At 40.1% G+C, this 16429-nt stretch overlaps 4 protein-coding genes across 4 annotated transcripts; 2 read left to right on the forward strand and 2 right to left on the reverse strand.

Moving 5' to 3' along the window:
- Positions 1–1284: 1284 nt before the first annotated feature.
- On the reverse strand, positions 1285–4695 carry LOC111794979 (protein STABILIZED1). Its single transcript, XM_023677199.1, has one exon. The coding sequence runs from the start codon at positions 4639–4641 to the stop codon at positions 1570–1572; it is 3072 nt and encodes a 1023-aa protein (XP_023532967.1). The 5' UTR covers positions 4642–4695; the 3' UTR covers positions 1285–1569.
- A 289-nt stretch (positions 4696–4984) lies between these two features.
- Positions 4985–7436, forward strand: LOC111796178 (probable polyol transporter 4). The gene is made up of 2 exons (XM_023678915.1): positions 4985–5362; positions 5662–7436. Exons 1-2 carry the CDS (start codon positions 5149–5151, stop codon positions 7032–7034), a joined length of 1587 nt encoding a protein of 528 aa, XP_023534683.1. The 5' UTR covers positions 4985–5148; the 3' UTR covers positions 7035–7436.
- Positions 7437–8811: 1375 nt separating this feature from the next.
- Positions 8812–11945, forward strand: LOC111794361 (clathrin light chain 1-like). The gene is made up of 3 exons (XM_023676324.1): positions 8812–9394; positions 10821–10974; positions 11083–11945. Exons 1-3 carry the CDS (start codon positions 8946–8948, stop codon positions 11743–11745), a joined length of 1266 nt encoding a protein of 421 aa, XP_023532092.1. The 5' UTR covers positions 8812–8945; the 3' UTR covers positions 11746–11945.
- A 1451-nt stretch (positions 11946–13396) lies between these two features.
- LOC111795590 (expansin-B3-like) lies at positions 13397–15369 on the reverse strand. Its single transcript, XM_023678103.1, has 4 exons — positions 15048–15369; positions 14509–14815; positions 14279–14408; positions 13397–13954 (listed from the first exon to the last, which is right to left on the reverse strand). The coding sequence occupies exons 1-4, from the start codon at positions 15232–15234 to the stop codon at positions 13757–13759; spliced, it is 822 nt and encodes a 273-aa protein (XP_023533871.1). The 5' UTR covers positions 15235–15369; the 3' UTR covers positions 13397–13756.
- Between the last annotated feature and the right edge of the window lie 1060 nt (positions 15370–16429).

The following is a 16429-nucleotide window of genomic DNA, read 5'->3' on the forward strand; positions in this document are numbered from 1 at the left end:
TCAAAACTGGACCATTTGAACCAACCTAACCAATCTGGGTCTCCAGCTAATTGGCCCATAATTATTAGAATAGTTTAGACGACTGACCTTCAACAAGTATAATATGCAACCAAAAAAGTATATCTATAGAGAATTCCAGTGACGAACCTGGTTAGATGGAGGTCAACGTGGCAAGTACAGGAGCAAGATCGTTCTCTACCTCCATAAGAAACAGATACCAATTTTTCAGTTCCTTTCATTCCATAATCGCTCTGCTCTCTACAACTCTTTCAGCCCCTCTACTCTTTGCTTCTCATGACTCACAAGCAGCCTCTTTTTCTCCCACGATTCCATCCACAAAGAAGTGTACGCCCCTGGTACTGTTGTTCTGAAGGACAATGGACCTTCATCAGGAATTCCACTTTCTGTACATGTGAAGTTATAGGAAATGTCAAAATCACAGGAGCTCTCCCAGGACTGGGTCTAGCCACGGCCAAGGCTCTAGCCGAAACAGGAAAGCGGCATATAATTATGGCATGCAGGAACTTCCTTAAATCTCAAATGACAGCAAAATCAGCAGGCATAGCTAAGGTAAACAATACTGTTGTGCATCTAGACTTTGCCCGCTTGACAGTGTGAGGCAATTTGTGGATAGCTTCCACTGCTCGGGTATGCCTCTTGATGTGCTTGAATGCAATGCTGCTGTCTACCTGCCGACTGCAAAGTAGCCAACTTTTACCGCTGAAGGGTTTGAACCCACTATTGGGACTAATCATCTTGGTCTCTTCATCCTCACACGGTTGCTACTTAATGACGTAGAGCAATCAGATTATCCATCCAAACGTGTTACAATTCTGGGATCCATCACAGGTACTAATTGAGCGCATTCAACTCGACATCTATTTGGACTACTAGAACTTAAACATGACCCAGAAATCACACTTAAAGATCTATATACAACAAGATGTAGTATCACAAATTGTAAGTTCAATTCCAGGAAACACAAATACATTGGCCAGGAATGTGCCCCCTAAAGCATGCATGAGTGAAGAAGAAGAACTCAGCCTTTTTCCAAAACCAGCTACTGTAAGAGAAAAAGCTAACAGTCTCCAAGTATACAAGGTAGAAAGCACCAAAAAAGTACACAATTAAGTAACCCTGAAAGTTTCGTTTGAGAAAGTGCAAAGATGCATAGTTCAAGTTACCCTGAAATTATGTTTGTAACGTAATGAATTAATTGTTAGCGAGAGGTACTAGATATGTATGCGCACGTAACAGTAAAGAATTCAACATATAACATCCAAATATTAAGGTCCCAGAATACGAAGCACCCAAGCATCCAAATATCCAAACATTAGAATATACTAATTGAATAGTTAAATAAGTAAAAGAAGTTACAACAGCAGATCCATCATCGACAGTCTATGAAGGGCTAACCATGTGTACAGCAAACCAGATAACAAGACAATCTCAATATGCCACAAATTTTCAGCCATTGATTAATAAATCAACAACAAAACTCAGGCTGTTCTTATAAATCACACATGCCTTAACCAGCAAAGAGGCTCGAAAATCTGAGATATGTTAAAGCTAATTTCTGCTATTTTCAGCAGCGCCCTCTTCCTTACCTAGGGCAACTACTACTTTTTTCAAGATTGCCTCAGTTGGCTGATGGGAGTTCTCCACGGCCTTTGAAATCATTTGCCATTTCTCACCATGTTTGGGTTCTGCAGCAATACATCTCTTCAGTACGTCCTTCTGATTCTCATCAGTACCATGCTGTAGTTCGAATTTGTAGTACAAAACCCAGAAATCACCAATATCAGGAGCAAGAGTTACTGCCCTGTTTAGCCATGTTCTAGCTTTGTCAACCTTCCTGTCATGCCAGAATAACTTGGCCACAGCAGCAATAACATGTGGATCATGATCGCATTTTTTAAGTGCATCCATGCTCTTGGTTTTACGTTGTGGACGAGGTACCATCTCTATTGAGGCTGCCCACAATATGCCACTATTTTGACATTCTTGCAGTGCCTTGGCCATCAAAATATCGGATTCTTTCTTATTGCCATGCCTCAATTCAGCTCGCACTGCAGCAAGCCAAAGTTCAGGGTTTTGAGGATTCTTCTTCCTGGCCATGGTCAACACTGCTCGAGCCTTGCTCAATCCATTCATTTTCTCTTCCAGGTGAGCAAGAGAAAGCCAAAGCGGTATGCAGCTAGGACAGTGCTTCAAACCAGACTCATAAGCTTCCTTGGCCTTCTCCAGGTGCCCAAGACGTTCCTCCAACTGCCCAAGCATTAACCACAATTTAAAGAAGGATGGAAAACGTTTAAGCCCTTCATTCAGTAACCTGCTCTCTTCCTCAGCGTTGCCTAGTTCTCTCTCAACAATAGCAGATTTCATCCACACTCGTTCCGTGCCTCCTCTTTCCCGAGCTTTAGCAAGAAGCATTCTAGCTCTCTCAGGTTCATGATTCTCAAATTCAAGCTTGAATGCTGCAAGCCAAATCTCCTCAGAATTGGGAATGGCTGCATAGGCTTCTTGAAGAATGGATCTAGCAGCGGGAACATCCCCAGCAAGCCACTTCTCTTTGGCACCCATAAGCCACAACACTTCAGCCTGTGGCCTGTAAGTAACAGCCTTACGAAGTAAAGCATCAAGAGACTCCCTGGTACCATGGCTCTTTTCAAGCTGTGCTGCTTTAAGCCATATACTCTTTTTAGTCAAGAAGACAGTAAGTGCATGTGCATAAATTGCTCTTGCTGTTTCAATCGAACCCCTCTTTTTACACTCTTCCGCATCAGCTACCCAGGTCCTCTTCCTATCTTCTTCCTCAACCCCAACTCCTATAGTGTTATGGATAATTGCTTGGCAGGTAGCAACCGACCCTGCACGTTCTGCAGCCTCAGCCTCCTTCATCCAAGCCTCTCTATCAATCACCACGCCTACTCTCTGTAAAGCTCGAATACCCTTTTCTATAATCTTTCCAACCATGGCAGTATTCCCATTAGCTTCTTCCAATTTGGCGGCGGTTATCCATATAGCTGGCTCCTTGGGCAACTTCTCCCTTGCACTATTAAGAACCTTTTTCGCACGATCATAAGTTTCCAGCCTCGCCAATGCAAGCCACAATTCAACATGCAAAGGACAACACTCAACAGCCCTATGAAGCAGAAGCCTGGCATCCTCTTCATTAGCTAGCTCCACAACTGCCTTCCACAACCTAACAGAATCTGGAATATGTTCCAAACCTTTCCTCAAAACCCTACTCTTATTGGCATTATCATGCTCCAGTTTTGCAGCCTGCAACCACAATTTCACTGAATTTGGTATTGACTTTGCCCCCCTAGCAATCACAGCCTTCGCCTCATCTGGGCTAGCCAGCCTACAAGCCTCCAACCACACATCCTCGTTCTTGGGACACTCTTCACATCCTTTCTGAATTAATTGCCTCGCCGCCTGAATCTTTCCAGCCACCTCCTCTAACCTGGCAGCTGCAATCCAACCAGGCGGATGTTTTGGATTTGTTTGGGTAACACTCTTGAGTAATAATCTTGCCTTTTTGATATCAGATATCTCTGCATCACTAGTTATCTTCATACTCTTCAAATCAGTGAGATACCCTTTTGGGTCTACAACCGTCAATCCTGAAACAGAATCAGATAACCTATCCAATTTCAACGACAACACTGTACCTCTACCCTCACCGACGGCAGTCAAGTCCGTAACTGGGGTCTGTGCCCAAGGCGTCTCCGTCCCGCCTGCAGCTCTGCTCTTAGGATCCAACGCCGTCACATGTTCTTGCTCTTGCCTAGCCTTCTCAAGCAAGGTATCTGGTACAGGTACAAAGCTCTCAAATCTCTTCTTCTTGTTCCTCAATGAATAATCCCCAATTTCCGGAATGCTTTCCCACTCTTGGGCCGATAGAGTATACAATTTCCGCTTTAGGTCTGCAAACTGCTCGGTGATTTTCGGGTTCGAAGCACGATACTTCTCGATCTCCTCCTTCAATCTAGCCTCTCTTCTATCCTTTCTTCTTGAATCCATCCGCTTATCGATTGCCTCCCACACTGCATCAGCCTCCTTATCGTCCTCATCATATTCAGCCGATGCGAACAACCCTACATCGTTACCTTCAAATTCATCAAACTTCTGATTCTCATCATATCCCTTGTCCTCTCCTTCATCTTCTTCCTCTTCCTCCCCGCCTTTCCCCCGCCCTCTACCAGCCGGAGCAGCGGCAGCACCACCAATCGTCGTCGCCGACCTATCAGGAAGGTCCGGAGCAGCCCGAGCAGGACCAATATCAGACCTAGTCGTGAATCCAGTCGCACCACGTCCCAACCCAGCAACATAATTCGGTGGAGGTTTAGAGTTCAAGAAATCCAATCTTGGTTTCGGTATAACCGGAGCTTGCATACCTCCGTATAAGGGAACGTGAAGGGTTATAGTTGAATTCGGATGGACTCGAACATGGGAAAGCAGCGTAGAATCATTCAAATCTGAAACTTGAAAGCTTTGAGATAAGAACAATCGCTGAAGCGAAACGGGTATGTGGGAAACCTCCTCGATTGCCCGCTTCAGGTTAAGAATGGAAGTAGACGAAGGGTTTACGTTAAGGAATAGGGTTTTTTGATTTGGGATCGAAAGGAACACCATGACTGATTTCAGAACGAATCAGTTGACGAAGGGAAGACAATCGGAAAAGTTGTAAGCAAATATCAAACCGACTTAGCGACGCAGACTCGTATTTAACCCCCGATTCTTCGAAAGTGGACTCTCAAACGCGGCCCATGAAATATGTAACAAATGGGCTTTAGGCCCACTTATTACTTATTGGATCTTGAACTGGGCTTCTACTTGAGGCCCATTAATAGAAAATACGGTAAAAAAGCAAATAAATAAATAAATATATATATATATATATTTTTTTTTTTTTGAGACGAGAAATAAAAGAACAAAAAAGGAAAGGAAACAGTTTAATTAGTCTAATTACAGCAGCTGTTCTTTGGATTAGTCCAAGGTCAATGCCATTGAATACTGCACTAAGCAACCAATTTGCAGATTAAGAAATTCAGACGACCCAATTCTCGAGTTTCTTTCAATCTTGTCTCCTTTCTTTCAGATCTAAAATCCCCTGCCGGCTTCCGATCCGATCGCATACTCATGGGATTGGTCGGCGTCCAAGAAAATGGGGCCGGAGATTTGGGATTCCCGGGCGTTTCATTGGGCGCGAAGAACAAGTACAAGAGAATGGATTCTGAGCTCAATGAGGATCTCGATGACCATCATCATCAAGGCGATGCGAGTTCCAGTGCGAGGAAATATGTATATGCCTGTGCTGTTTTCGCTTCTCTCAACTCTGTTCTTCTCGGATACGGTATGTTTTCTTCTTCTGTCGGTCGCTCCAATCGTTCTCGACTTTTGAATAGCTTTGTGCGCGATTTTTCCGATTAGTTTCATGATTTTTGCTGCTTGGATTGAGACATAATAGCGTCGATTCAGTGAGATACTTGTTTAGATTTGTTCAAAATACCTCGAATCATAAACTTCTTGTTCTGATTCATTGCCATTTCGGTGAGATATTTGTTTAGATTGACTTTTCTATTTGCTTAATGGAAGTGGAAATTCTAGAATGGTTAAACTTCATATGTCTTTACATCTTGTTTGGATATCCAGACGTCGGTGTGATGAGTGGGGCGATTATCTTCATTCAGGAAGATTTAAAGATAACTGAGGTACAGGAAGAAGTTCTTGTTGGGATTTTGAGCATTCTTTCCCTTCTGGGAAGCTTAGCCGGTGGTAAAACATCTGATGCCATTGGAAGAAAATGGACAATGGCCTTGGCTGCTCTTGTCTTCCAAATTGGTGCAGCTATTATGACACTGGCACCTACCTTTCAAGTGTTGCTGATCGGCAGAATATTGGCTGGAGTTGGAATTGGGTTGGGCGTTATGATTGCTCCTGTTTACATTGCAGAGATTTCCCCCACCATTTCTAGAGGCTCACTCACTTCCTTCCCTGAGATCTTCATAAACCTTGGCATTTTACTTGGCTATGTCTCCAATTTTGCTTTCTCTGGTCTACCTGCCCACACAAACTGGAGACTCATGCTTGCTGTGGGCATTCTTCCCTCAATCTTCATTGGATTTGCACTCTTCATCATCCCTGAGTCTCCCAGATGGTTGGTGCTGAAAAATCGAGTCGACGATGCGAGATCCGTGCTTCTGAAAACCATGGACAATGAGAAGGAGGTGGAAGAAAGATTGGCAGAAATCCAACTAGCTGCTGGAATTTCCAGTGCTGAAAAGTATGAAGAAAAGGCTGTTTGGAGAGAGTTCTTGAACCCTTCTCCTGCACTTAAACGAATGCTAATCACTGGCTTTGGAATCCAATGTTTCCAACAGATCACCGGCATCGACGCAACCGTATATTACAGCCCCGAGATCTTCAAAGAAGCTGGAATCCATGGTAACTCCAAGCTGCTTGCAGCAACCGTGGCAGTCGGACTTGCAAAGACAGGTTTCATAGTGGTTGCCATTGTTCTTATTGACAAGCTAGGTAGAAAGCCATTGCTGTATCTGAGCACAATTGGAATGACTGTTTGCTTGTTCTGCTTGGGCTTTACGCTCACTTTCCTTGGGAATGGGACAGTTGGTGTTGGCTTAGCCATTTTTTGGGTGTGTGGGAATGTGGCCTTCTTTTCAGTGGGGATTGGCCCTGTGTGTTGGGTTTTGACGTCTGAAATCTTCCCATTGAAGCTGCGAGCCCAAGCAGCCGCGCTTGGAGCTGTGGGCAACAGGGTTTCTAGTGGGATTGTGGCCATGTCTTTCTTGTCAGTTTCTCGAGCAATCACTGTTGGTGGAACATTCTTCATCTTCTCCTTCATATCTTCTCTGTCAGTTGCCTTTGTTTACAAGTTCGTTCCAGAAACCAAGGGGAAATCTTTGGAACAAATAGAATCATTGTTTCAAAACGATATTGGTTGGAGAGAACCTGAAGTGGAACTTGGAGATGTGGAGCAACTTGTTGATAAGAATGAACAAAAATGAGCTAATACCATTCCCTTCTCGACCATGCAAACGCTTGAAACTCGAGTGGCCCCTGCACACCACCATGGCTAGCTGCGGCTCTCTCACAAGGATCACCACAACTCCTCTCTAATATTGCTTTTTTCAGGGAAGAACAGATGGAGATTTGGCTGTATGAGAAAGGTTCTTTCCTTGATCTCTACTTACTATCCGAGTAAATTTTTTAAAAATAATTTCATTGAATATCATTACATAGATTGAGTGTGCCACGGATGCAAATATCGACCTTCCGTGCACGTGAATCTGTGCATGGAAGTCTCCTTGCACACGTGTAGGCTCGTGTAAAGCGCATGAATTTCGTATCGTTGTAATACTCCATGTATACTCGTGATTTAGATAAAGATTTGGAATTCGAATTCGACACTTGTGTGTCCCAACTGATCCCTGCATCCCCTGCGACATAGTCATGTTATTTACTTCTTGTGTTTAAGAGCGGAGACTATCTCCACAAACTAGCATAGGTTTTTTTCAACATGCTTTGTATACTCATTCACAAACTTCTTAGTAAAATGTTCAGGAGATTACCCAACATAAAATTACTCGTAGATTACTCAACATAAAATTATTTCATGCAAAACATGCTTAATTTAGGAGTTTTTATGATTGAGCCACCTTCACTTTCGACTAACAGTTCATACATAACAAGCTAGTTTTGTAACCGTTCAAGCACACCGCTAGCAAATTTGTCTGTTTTAGCCCACTATGTATTACGGTCAACGTCACGGTTTTAAAACAGTTTGTTGCGGAGAGATTTTCACATCCTTATAAGAAATGTTTTGTTCCCCTCTCTCCTTATGAAGAGCGATTTCTTACAAGGGCGTGAAAATCTATCTCTACCATACACAAACAATAGCCTGAAAGGGTAAGTCCATAGGCTAGCTGTAGGCTTGAGTTGTTACAAATTTAGAATATATAATTTATGGGAAAAAAAAATCAATTAATGTTTAGAAGCATGTGATTGAAGCTTGAGGTGTAAAAGTAATCGGTTACTTTTTATGATTCGGTGTGAAAGTTTATTTACTCGATGCAAAAAAACACTTAAAAATAAAAAAAACACTTAAAAATCAAGACCTATGGTCATTATATAACATAAATTATTGGGCACCGTGACTTACACAATGAATTTGATGGGGAAAATATTAAAATATTATGCTTTTAAAAAATAATTAAACTTAATGTGAAATTAATTTATGCTTACAAATCACGTCTTCAAACACACAATTTCAATGTGTAGGTGAGTTTATCACATCATTAAAACTACAACATTTTCAATAGACTTCTTATAATTACTTTTTAAAATAATAATTTTTTATTTATAAATTAAATTAAAATTAATAACTTCAGCGTAATTCAACTACTTAAAATTTATATTAAAAGTAATATTGGACGGTAAAAGTAATATTGGATGTTGTCAATAAATGGTTTTTCATCTATATATTGACGGTAAGTTTTTTTTCTTTAAATTTTTTATCAAGATAAATAACGTTAATGATACTTTTAAAATTTTATTGATATTTTTTTAAAGATAATTATATTTTTAAATATTTTTTAAAATGGAAGGATATTAATAATTATTTTTTAAAATTGAATTATTGAAACTTTTTAAACATATGGTAAGGTGATAGGTATTATATATATATATATATATATATATATAATTTAATTTAATTTAATTAATTAATTATTTTTAATGGAACTGAGATCACGTCCAACTAATATCTCTCTTTATTATGTGATTTTCCTGATTACTCTTTCTTGATCCGAACACTGCGTTCATCACCGCAAGAACAACTCCGTTCTCCTTCTCCCTAATCTCAACAATCTCAGAAATCAATCCGACCTCGGAGATCCAGAGGAAGAGAATTCACGATAATGGCTTCCTATGATACTTTCAGCAACGACGAACACCAAGAACAACAGCAACAGTCGCCCACATCGCGGCCCTTTGACGACGATGGCTACATCGGTTACGACACTCATCACCCCTCCCAGAGCTTCGACACTTTAGCCACTTTCTCTCCCAGCACCGACCAACACCCTCATGCTCCTCCTTCCTTTTTCGAAGACGATGTCATTTCCGACATCCACAGTGCTGGAAACACGAATAACCCCAATTTGTCTGACGTTTATGACTTCGGAGTTTCCAATCCTAATCCGGGCTATGTTTCTCCCTTTGATCCGGTTGAGACTGATGTTGATAATGGCAATGCTGCCGCCGGTATTGGTGTCATTGATGATGGTTTTTTTGCCTCCGATGGACCGGTTCTCCCGGACCCGAGCGAAATGCGGGAGGAATGCCATGCACGACGCGAATGGCGACGGTGCGTTTTCTTTTTTTCTTAATGTCATTTCTTCCAGAGAGATTGGATTAGTCTTAGATCTGTGATTTTATCATTTGGTGCCGGATTGAAATGTTTCCCCCTATGGCCGTGACATGAATCTAAAACAAGCCCTTTTATCAATTTTGAGGTCATTGGAGCCGATGGATTCAGTTTTCCGCTGGAATCTGAATTGAAAGGTCTAGAGATTTTCTGTTCGCCGCATAATGACATTAAAAATTTACTCAATATCCTTAGTTGTTAGCGCAAACGGTGGTTCAAACCTTTTTTGTTGCTAAATTTCATTCCGCCACTCCCATGCTTCCAATCGTTGCGCTCTGTATTAATGCACCGCAAGCATGGTCTTACAATTGATAATTGATAAAGGGGTTTCGTAGTTTTTATAATAATTACCATCTGGCTTGTGTTTATAGTGATTTTTCGCTATTGACATTATTGCATCCGCTACTGGTGAAAATTCTGGATTCTCATTTGCTTCTGGAACTTTGAATAGTTTGTCATGTGTTGCAATATGTACAAATAATGTTGTTCTGTTGCTGGTAAAAAGACAGATATTTGCTGTACATTTGTCCTAACATCACGTGTAGGCATAAACGTATAACATATTAGTAGGACCAACTAGATGAAATTTTAGTACAACATTTTATATATTATAGCAATATGGACAGGCAAAAGGGATATGCTTATTTCTGTCTGCTTGAAGAAGCTATTACCTGATTGGTTGTGAAGTTTGATGCTGCCAAAAATTCTTATCTCTATTATGTATCCTTTTTGTGAGCTGCCTTCATGGGCAACAGTAGTTTCAACTCTCAAGTTGCAGGGTAGTAATGACTGCCCAGGTTCTATTTGTTTAGGAATTTCTTCTTGGATCCTGGCTAATTGTGAAGTTTAGCGCTGTGATAATTTCGTTTGAATGTTCTGCCTTGTTGCAAAATCCTAGTCAACTTAGGTGGAAGGAATTTATTGGGAACCATATTTCTGTGAGATCCCACATTGGCTGAAAAGGGGAACGAAGCATTCCTTATAAGGATGTGGAAACCTCTCCCTAGTGGATGCATTTTAAAACCTTAAGGGGACGTCCGAAACAAAGCTCAAAGAAGACAATATCTGCTGGTGGTGGGCTTGGGTTGTTACAAATGGTATCAGAGCCAGGCATCGGACGGTGTGCCAACGAGGATGTTGGGCTCTAAGGAGGTGGATTGTGAGATCCTATATTGGTTGAAGAGCGGAACGAAGCCTTGATGTGGAAACCTCTCTTTAGTGGACACGTTTTAAAACATTGAGGAGACGCCCGAAAGGGAAAGCCCAAAGAGTATTTGCTTTCTCTGCTCAGAGAAACTATATTTCCCATGCATTTGAATCTGTTGGTTAGCTTTTGTTTGATAGTGGCAAAAATTTTATGGTGCAGTCAAAATGCCATAGACCTTGCGGAGAAAGAGAAAAAAGAAAAGGAGATGAGAAATCAAATAATTAATGAAGCTGAAGAGTATAAAGCTTCGTTTTATGAGAAAAGGAGGATCAATTGTGAAACAAACAAGGCTCACAATAGAGAAAGAGAGAAGGTGAAACCTTTGAAAGAATTTTTTATCTACTCTTTTTTTTTTTTACCCTGCATCCTGTCAAGGTAGAACTTCCTGTCTGTTGTTATTCATGTTCCAATTTTTTTGCAGCTTTACCATACAAACCAGGAAAAATTCCACAAAGAAGCTGACAAACATTTCTGGAAAGCAATTGCAGAGATCATCCCACGAGAGGTCCCTAATATTGAGAAGAGAAGAGGAAAGAAAGATGCTGAAAATAAACCTTCAATTGTGATCGTTCAGGGTCCAAAACCTGGAAAACCAACTGATCTGGCACGAATGAGGCAGATTCTCTTGAAGTTGAAACAGACTCCTCCACCTCATATGATGCCTCCTCCGCCCAAACCAGATGACAAAGACAGCAAAGACGGAAAGGATGGCAAAGACAGCAAAGACGGAAAGGATGGCAAAGGAAAGGATGGCAAGGACGGCAAAGATGGAAAGGATGGCAAGGACGGAAAGGATGATAAAGATAAGAAGGAAGGGAAGGAGGAGGACAAAGGTGGAAAAGAAGCAAAGGAAGGGACAGAAACCAAAGATGCTAAGGAAGGGACTGAAACCAAAGATGCTAAGGAAGGAGGGAAGAAAGTTGAGGACAAGAAATCTTCTTCACCAGCTGCAGCTCATTCACCTAGATCTCCTGCAAAAGATGTGGATGCTAATGGTACTCCCGAGCAACCGAAAATAGAGATCGAAGCTCCTACTGCAGCTGATGCTGAACAACCTATTCTGTTGGTGTCACCTGCAGAGTAAGAAATTATCAAAACATCTCATGGTTATTGTAATTGAATCGTTTTTTTTTTTTTTTCCTGTCCACAATTTATCAGAGGGAATAAGGAAGCTTTTGTCGTAGCCTTGCTGCATGCTCTGCAGCGTGGGATTTAACAGCTCCCTTCTTGTCTAGACTTAGAATTTAGGCTGATTTATCATTGAATTTTATCTTCTCTTTGACTTCCCCTTGTCTCATCTTAAAAACACATTAGTCCTCTTTTTACAAAGACAAGAACGGTAAGCTTCTCTTATATTCTCCTTTGGTATCTGAGGATAGAAGAAGTTAATATTCAGACTCGCAAAGTTGTAGTAGAGCAGCCAATAATTATACTAGGGAACATTCACAGGTAGCAATGATGACTGAACCAATTACCATGGGATATGACCTGAGTGGGAGCAGGATAGGCTCCTCCTTTACCCGACCGTCTATTCATCCCCTTGCTTTAACATCTTCTTTAAATGTTTATGGGAAGTTCGACCAACCGAAGTTTACCTTTTTAGGGACAGAAAATAAGGTAAGAAACACACTTGGTCTGGCTGGTCAAGTAGTAGTTGGATCAGAATTAACACAGAACTTAGATGGGATTAGAGTCCAAAGCATTTCTAGTTATATTATCATAACAATCTATGGTCTACTAATAGGGAACTATAACTAGCAGATATTATCCTCTTATCCTCTTAGGGCTTCTCCTTTCGAGCTCTCCCTAAGGTTTTTAAAACGTGTCTGCTAGGGAGAGATTTCTACTCTTATAAAAAATGATTCATTCTCCCCCCAACCGTTAGTAGATATTGTCTCCTCTCTTCAACCAATGTCGTTTCCCTCTCCAATCGATGTGGGATCACATAGGAACTGAATATCATGTAAAAGTGAGCAAGTCCAAATTAATTAAGCCCGTGGAGTTTGCAAGGCTGCAATATTCAGGTATTGTAGGTATTGAGCCAACAAGTTAAAGGATTGTCCAATGTAACACAATACCAACCCAACAACTAGCTGTTCATAAGGAGAAGAAGATCAGTCAGCACCAAAAAAGGGAGTAATATGATACATCATTGATAACATGTAGTGTAGGCCATAATGCACAGTGCCCTTTGAGCGAAAGTAATGTCTGGTGTGTTCGTTTGTTATATGTGCGTCAGTCTGCCTCACACTGCATCAACTAGCAGAGAATTCTATTTTGAATGAGGACGGGCGTATGGGCGGAAAATCTTTGTTCCCATGCCAAGTTTGGAAAGGCTATAATGAAACCACTTGCATTCAAATCATGTGGAGTTTGGAAATGAATAGCTTTCACATTTCAGTCGAATTCAATTTAGAAATTTAACTGCGGCACCAACTTGAGAGCGTAGTTTATACTCAATTGAGCATAGTTCGTTCATATGCGATTAGTTAAGATGTAACAGTTCAAGTCTATGTTCGTAAATATTGTCCTTTTTTAGCTCTCTTTCGGACTTCCCCTTAAAAATTTTAAAACTACTAATGTTTATGAGATCTCACATAAGACATATTCTCGAACAAAATATCTCTCTTCAATATATTGTGAAATGGGAGTGTTTTGATTGCATAAGTTATGAAAGGAACACGGCTTCCAAGGTCCTGAAATCTCATGCTATACCCTTATTTAGACAAGAATAGTAAGTCTGAGTTCAAGTTCATTAAACAAACAAGCTTGATAATATAGCAAACAAATTACACCACGCTCTCTCTCCTCTTTGGAGAGGGCTATCATACTCAATACCCAACCACACAATAACAAAAAACAAGAACACACACACATTGGATGCCATTTCGCACTCACAACGGTCACTTTTGCACTAAAGAAAACGGATAACGGCTACTTTTCCCAGCCATGGGGTATGAACTAAGAGATTATTAGGAGAGAGGGAGCTTCCTTTCGGCATAAAACAAAAAGGAAGCAAATGCTTTTGTGCATAAAAAGAACAAAAGAGTGCTTCTTTTGCTTCCTTCTCCTCCTCCTCCTCTTATCCTTCTTTATCAAGAGAAGAAATTAAGGCGGGAAGTGTAAGTGGCTTTTGGAGACCAATTCCTCGGAATTATATCCCTAGCTGCCACTGTTCTTCCTGTAGATAATGTCGTTAATCTCACTGAAAATGGACCCTTTAAAGGCCCTCCAATTATGCACCAATTTGCACCCCACAAATGCTTCATTTCCAGCCACTCCCTCGAGTTCCCCTGCCATTTTTGTTATCATCATCAAACACGACGTGGGAAACCAAAGTAAACTTAGTCAACAAAGCTTCACTATCTTTAGTCAACCACAGTTTTATAATCATGTGGGAAAGTTCATGCTTTTTCTTCTTAAAGATGCTTCTTTTTCAAAGATTCTTCGAGTGGGATTAGACTTTTTACGTGTAATTAGGTACCATCTCCGTAAAACATCAAGCTTTTCTGTAAGAGTTCAAGCCTGCCGCTAACAAACATCCATTATGAGAGAAGAACGAGACATTTGGAATATGCTTGAGTAATTAAGTTGGCTAAAAGGGTTTGTAGACTTACTTCTTTTATTTGCATTGCACCGATGTCTCCATCCCCATCCTCGAATTCAACCAAGACAGAGAGCCAGTAATCTGTGGAGCCTTCATTGACATGGAAGGCAATGTTCTTGCCTCGATACTTACAGGGAGTTCTACAGATTTACGACAGCAACAAATAAGCGACAAAATAGATAAAAGAAACAGACAAATCATGGAAGTGACGAAAAACAGAGTGCAGCAACGAATTTATACCGTCGGTAAATTATTGGGATTTCTCCTCTGTTTCTGAGCTGCCCACCTTCACCGGCGATGGCCATACGGCCAAAGGCGGCGCCGCTGAGATCGAAGTGGGTATTTCCATTAGAACAATACCCACCGGGGCATTCGTCGGTGATGATTACAGTAACGGCTCGTCTAGAGCAAATCCTCTGGTCTAGACATTTCACCTTGTAACATGCTCCACACCCTTCACCGTTTTTGAACAGAATTGGACTCACAGCCCCAACTCTGGCCTTTAGAGGCCTCACATCCACTAAATTTCCATACCCACATGCTCCACCTGCAATTTCACATTGTCAGATCCTAAAAATTCATCAGCAAAGAACTCAAGAACAGCGGGATTCCAGTTGAGTTTTAAACGATTTATGAACTGGGTTATGGCTAATTCGAACGAATTGGCTCAATGACAGTATTTCACAAAAACAGAGCAGTCCCATTATCTTGACAGACTCTAAGAACCCTAAAACGAAGAAAACAGAGCAAAGATATGTAGGGAAATGGAACCGCCGTACCATCGCTACCGTCGCCCTCGGGGCTTCCATACCACGTGGCGGTGGCAGGAAGCCAATGTAGATCCAGCACACGGTGTTGGAGCTGAGCCACCGCCGTGAACCACTGAAGGACGGCCATGGCAAAGAAAATAGCCCCAATGAGGCCAAAACCACGGCGGGGGAGAAGGAGGTGCATTTGCGTGCGCATAGTCGGCGACACCGCTTGCTCCGCTGACAATGTCAGTTTCCGGCGGGCACAGTGATCGAGAAAAACAGTTGAGACAGAGAGAGGATTGGAGGGTGTAGCCGACGATTTTTGTTGCAGCACGAGCACAAGTATATGGTGCTGCAGTCTACTGATTTTGAAGGGGGCCGTTAAAGTAAATATATAAAAGTGGTCGGGGATTATCAAATGAGCCACTTATTTTGACTTATTTACAGAAACTGCCCCTTACGTGGGACCCCTCGATACTTGAGGCGCTAATTTCGCATAATCTAGTAGTTTTATAAGAATTATTATTATTGTTTTTAATAATTTTATCAAATTAATCTCGTGTTTTGATTTTTGAAATATAACATTTATAATTAATTCTATTGGTTCAATTTTATTGATAATAATTATTAATATTATTGCTAAATAAATTTTAAAAATACCTAACATTTAAGTCATATTATTTATAATATACTTATAATTGAATGAAAATTAAATTAAAATTTAATTGGTTTAAATTATTTTAATAATTTGACTTAATAAAAATAAATTAACTAACAATCATGAATTATCTAAAGCTAACATGCAATAAAATTATAGGGAGTGATTACGAGAACTAAATTTAATATTGTAAACATATAAATAAAAAAATTAAAAGAATATATACTTCTAATTAGGGAAAAATTTACCTTTCTCAATTCTTAAATATTATAAAAAAAAAATTATTATTATTATAATCCGACTTTTAAATTACTGATAAAAAAAAATTATCAAAATCAAAATGAATTTTATAATGAAATTTGACGTTGTTTAAAGTTTTTTAATTTCAATGATTATAATTCACACGTCACATCTTATGTGTAAACATTCACTGATAACCAATTTACTTTCAGAATCTAAAATAACCTAAAACACTATAATCCAAAAAAAAAGAAGAATAAAAGAGTATGATATTTGGAATAAAAAGGAATAGAATAAGAACAATACCATAATTAATTGATAAATGTCATTCAAAAAGAGTAGACAAGAGAAGCCCACTCCATAAATAATAATAATAAACATTTTTCTTTTTATAACTTTTTTTTTTTTTTTTTTTTTTTTTTTTTTTTTTTTTTTTTTTTTTTTTNTTTTTTTTTTTTTTTTGAAGGATTAAAAAAGGGGATGATTTTGAGGATAAATAATCCAAAAGTTT

The sequence above is a fragment of the Cucurbita pepo genome, chromosome LG05 (genome assembly GCF_002806865.2).
Source record: "Cucurbita pepo subsp. pepo cultivar mu-cu-16 chromosome LG05, ASM280686v2, whole genome shotgun sequence".
In the NCBI taxonomy this organism is placed as follows: Eukaryota; Viridiplantae; Streptophyta; class Magnoliopsida; order Cucurbitales; family Cucurbitaceae; genus Cucurbita; species Cucurbita pepo.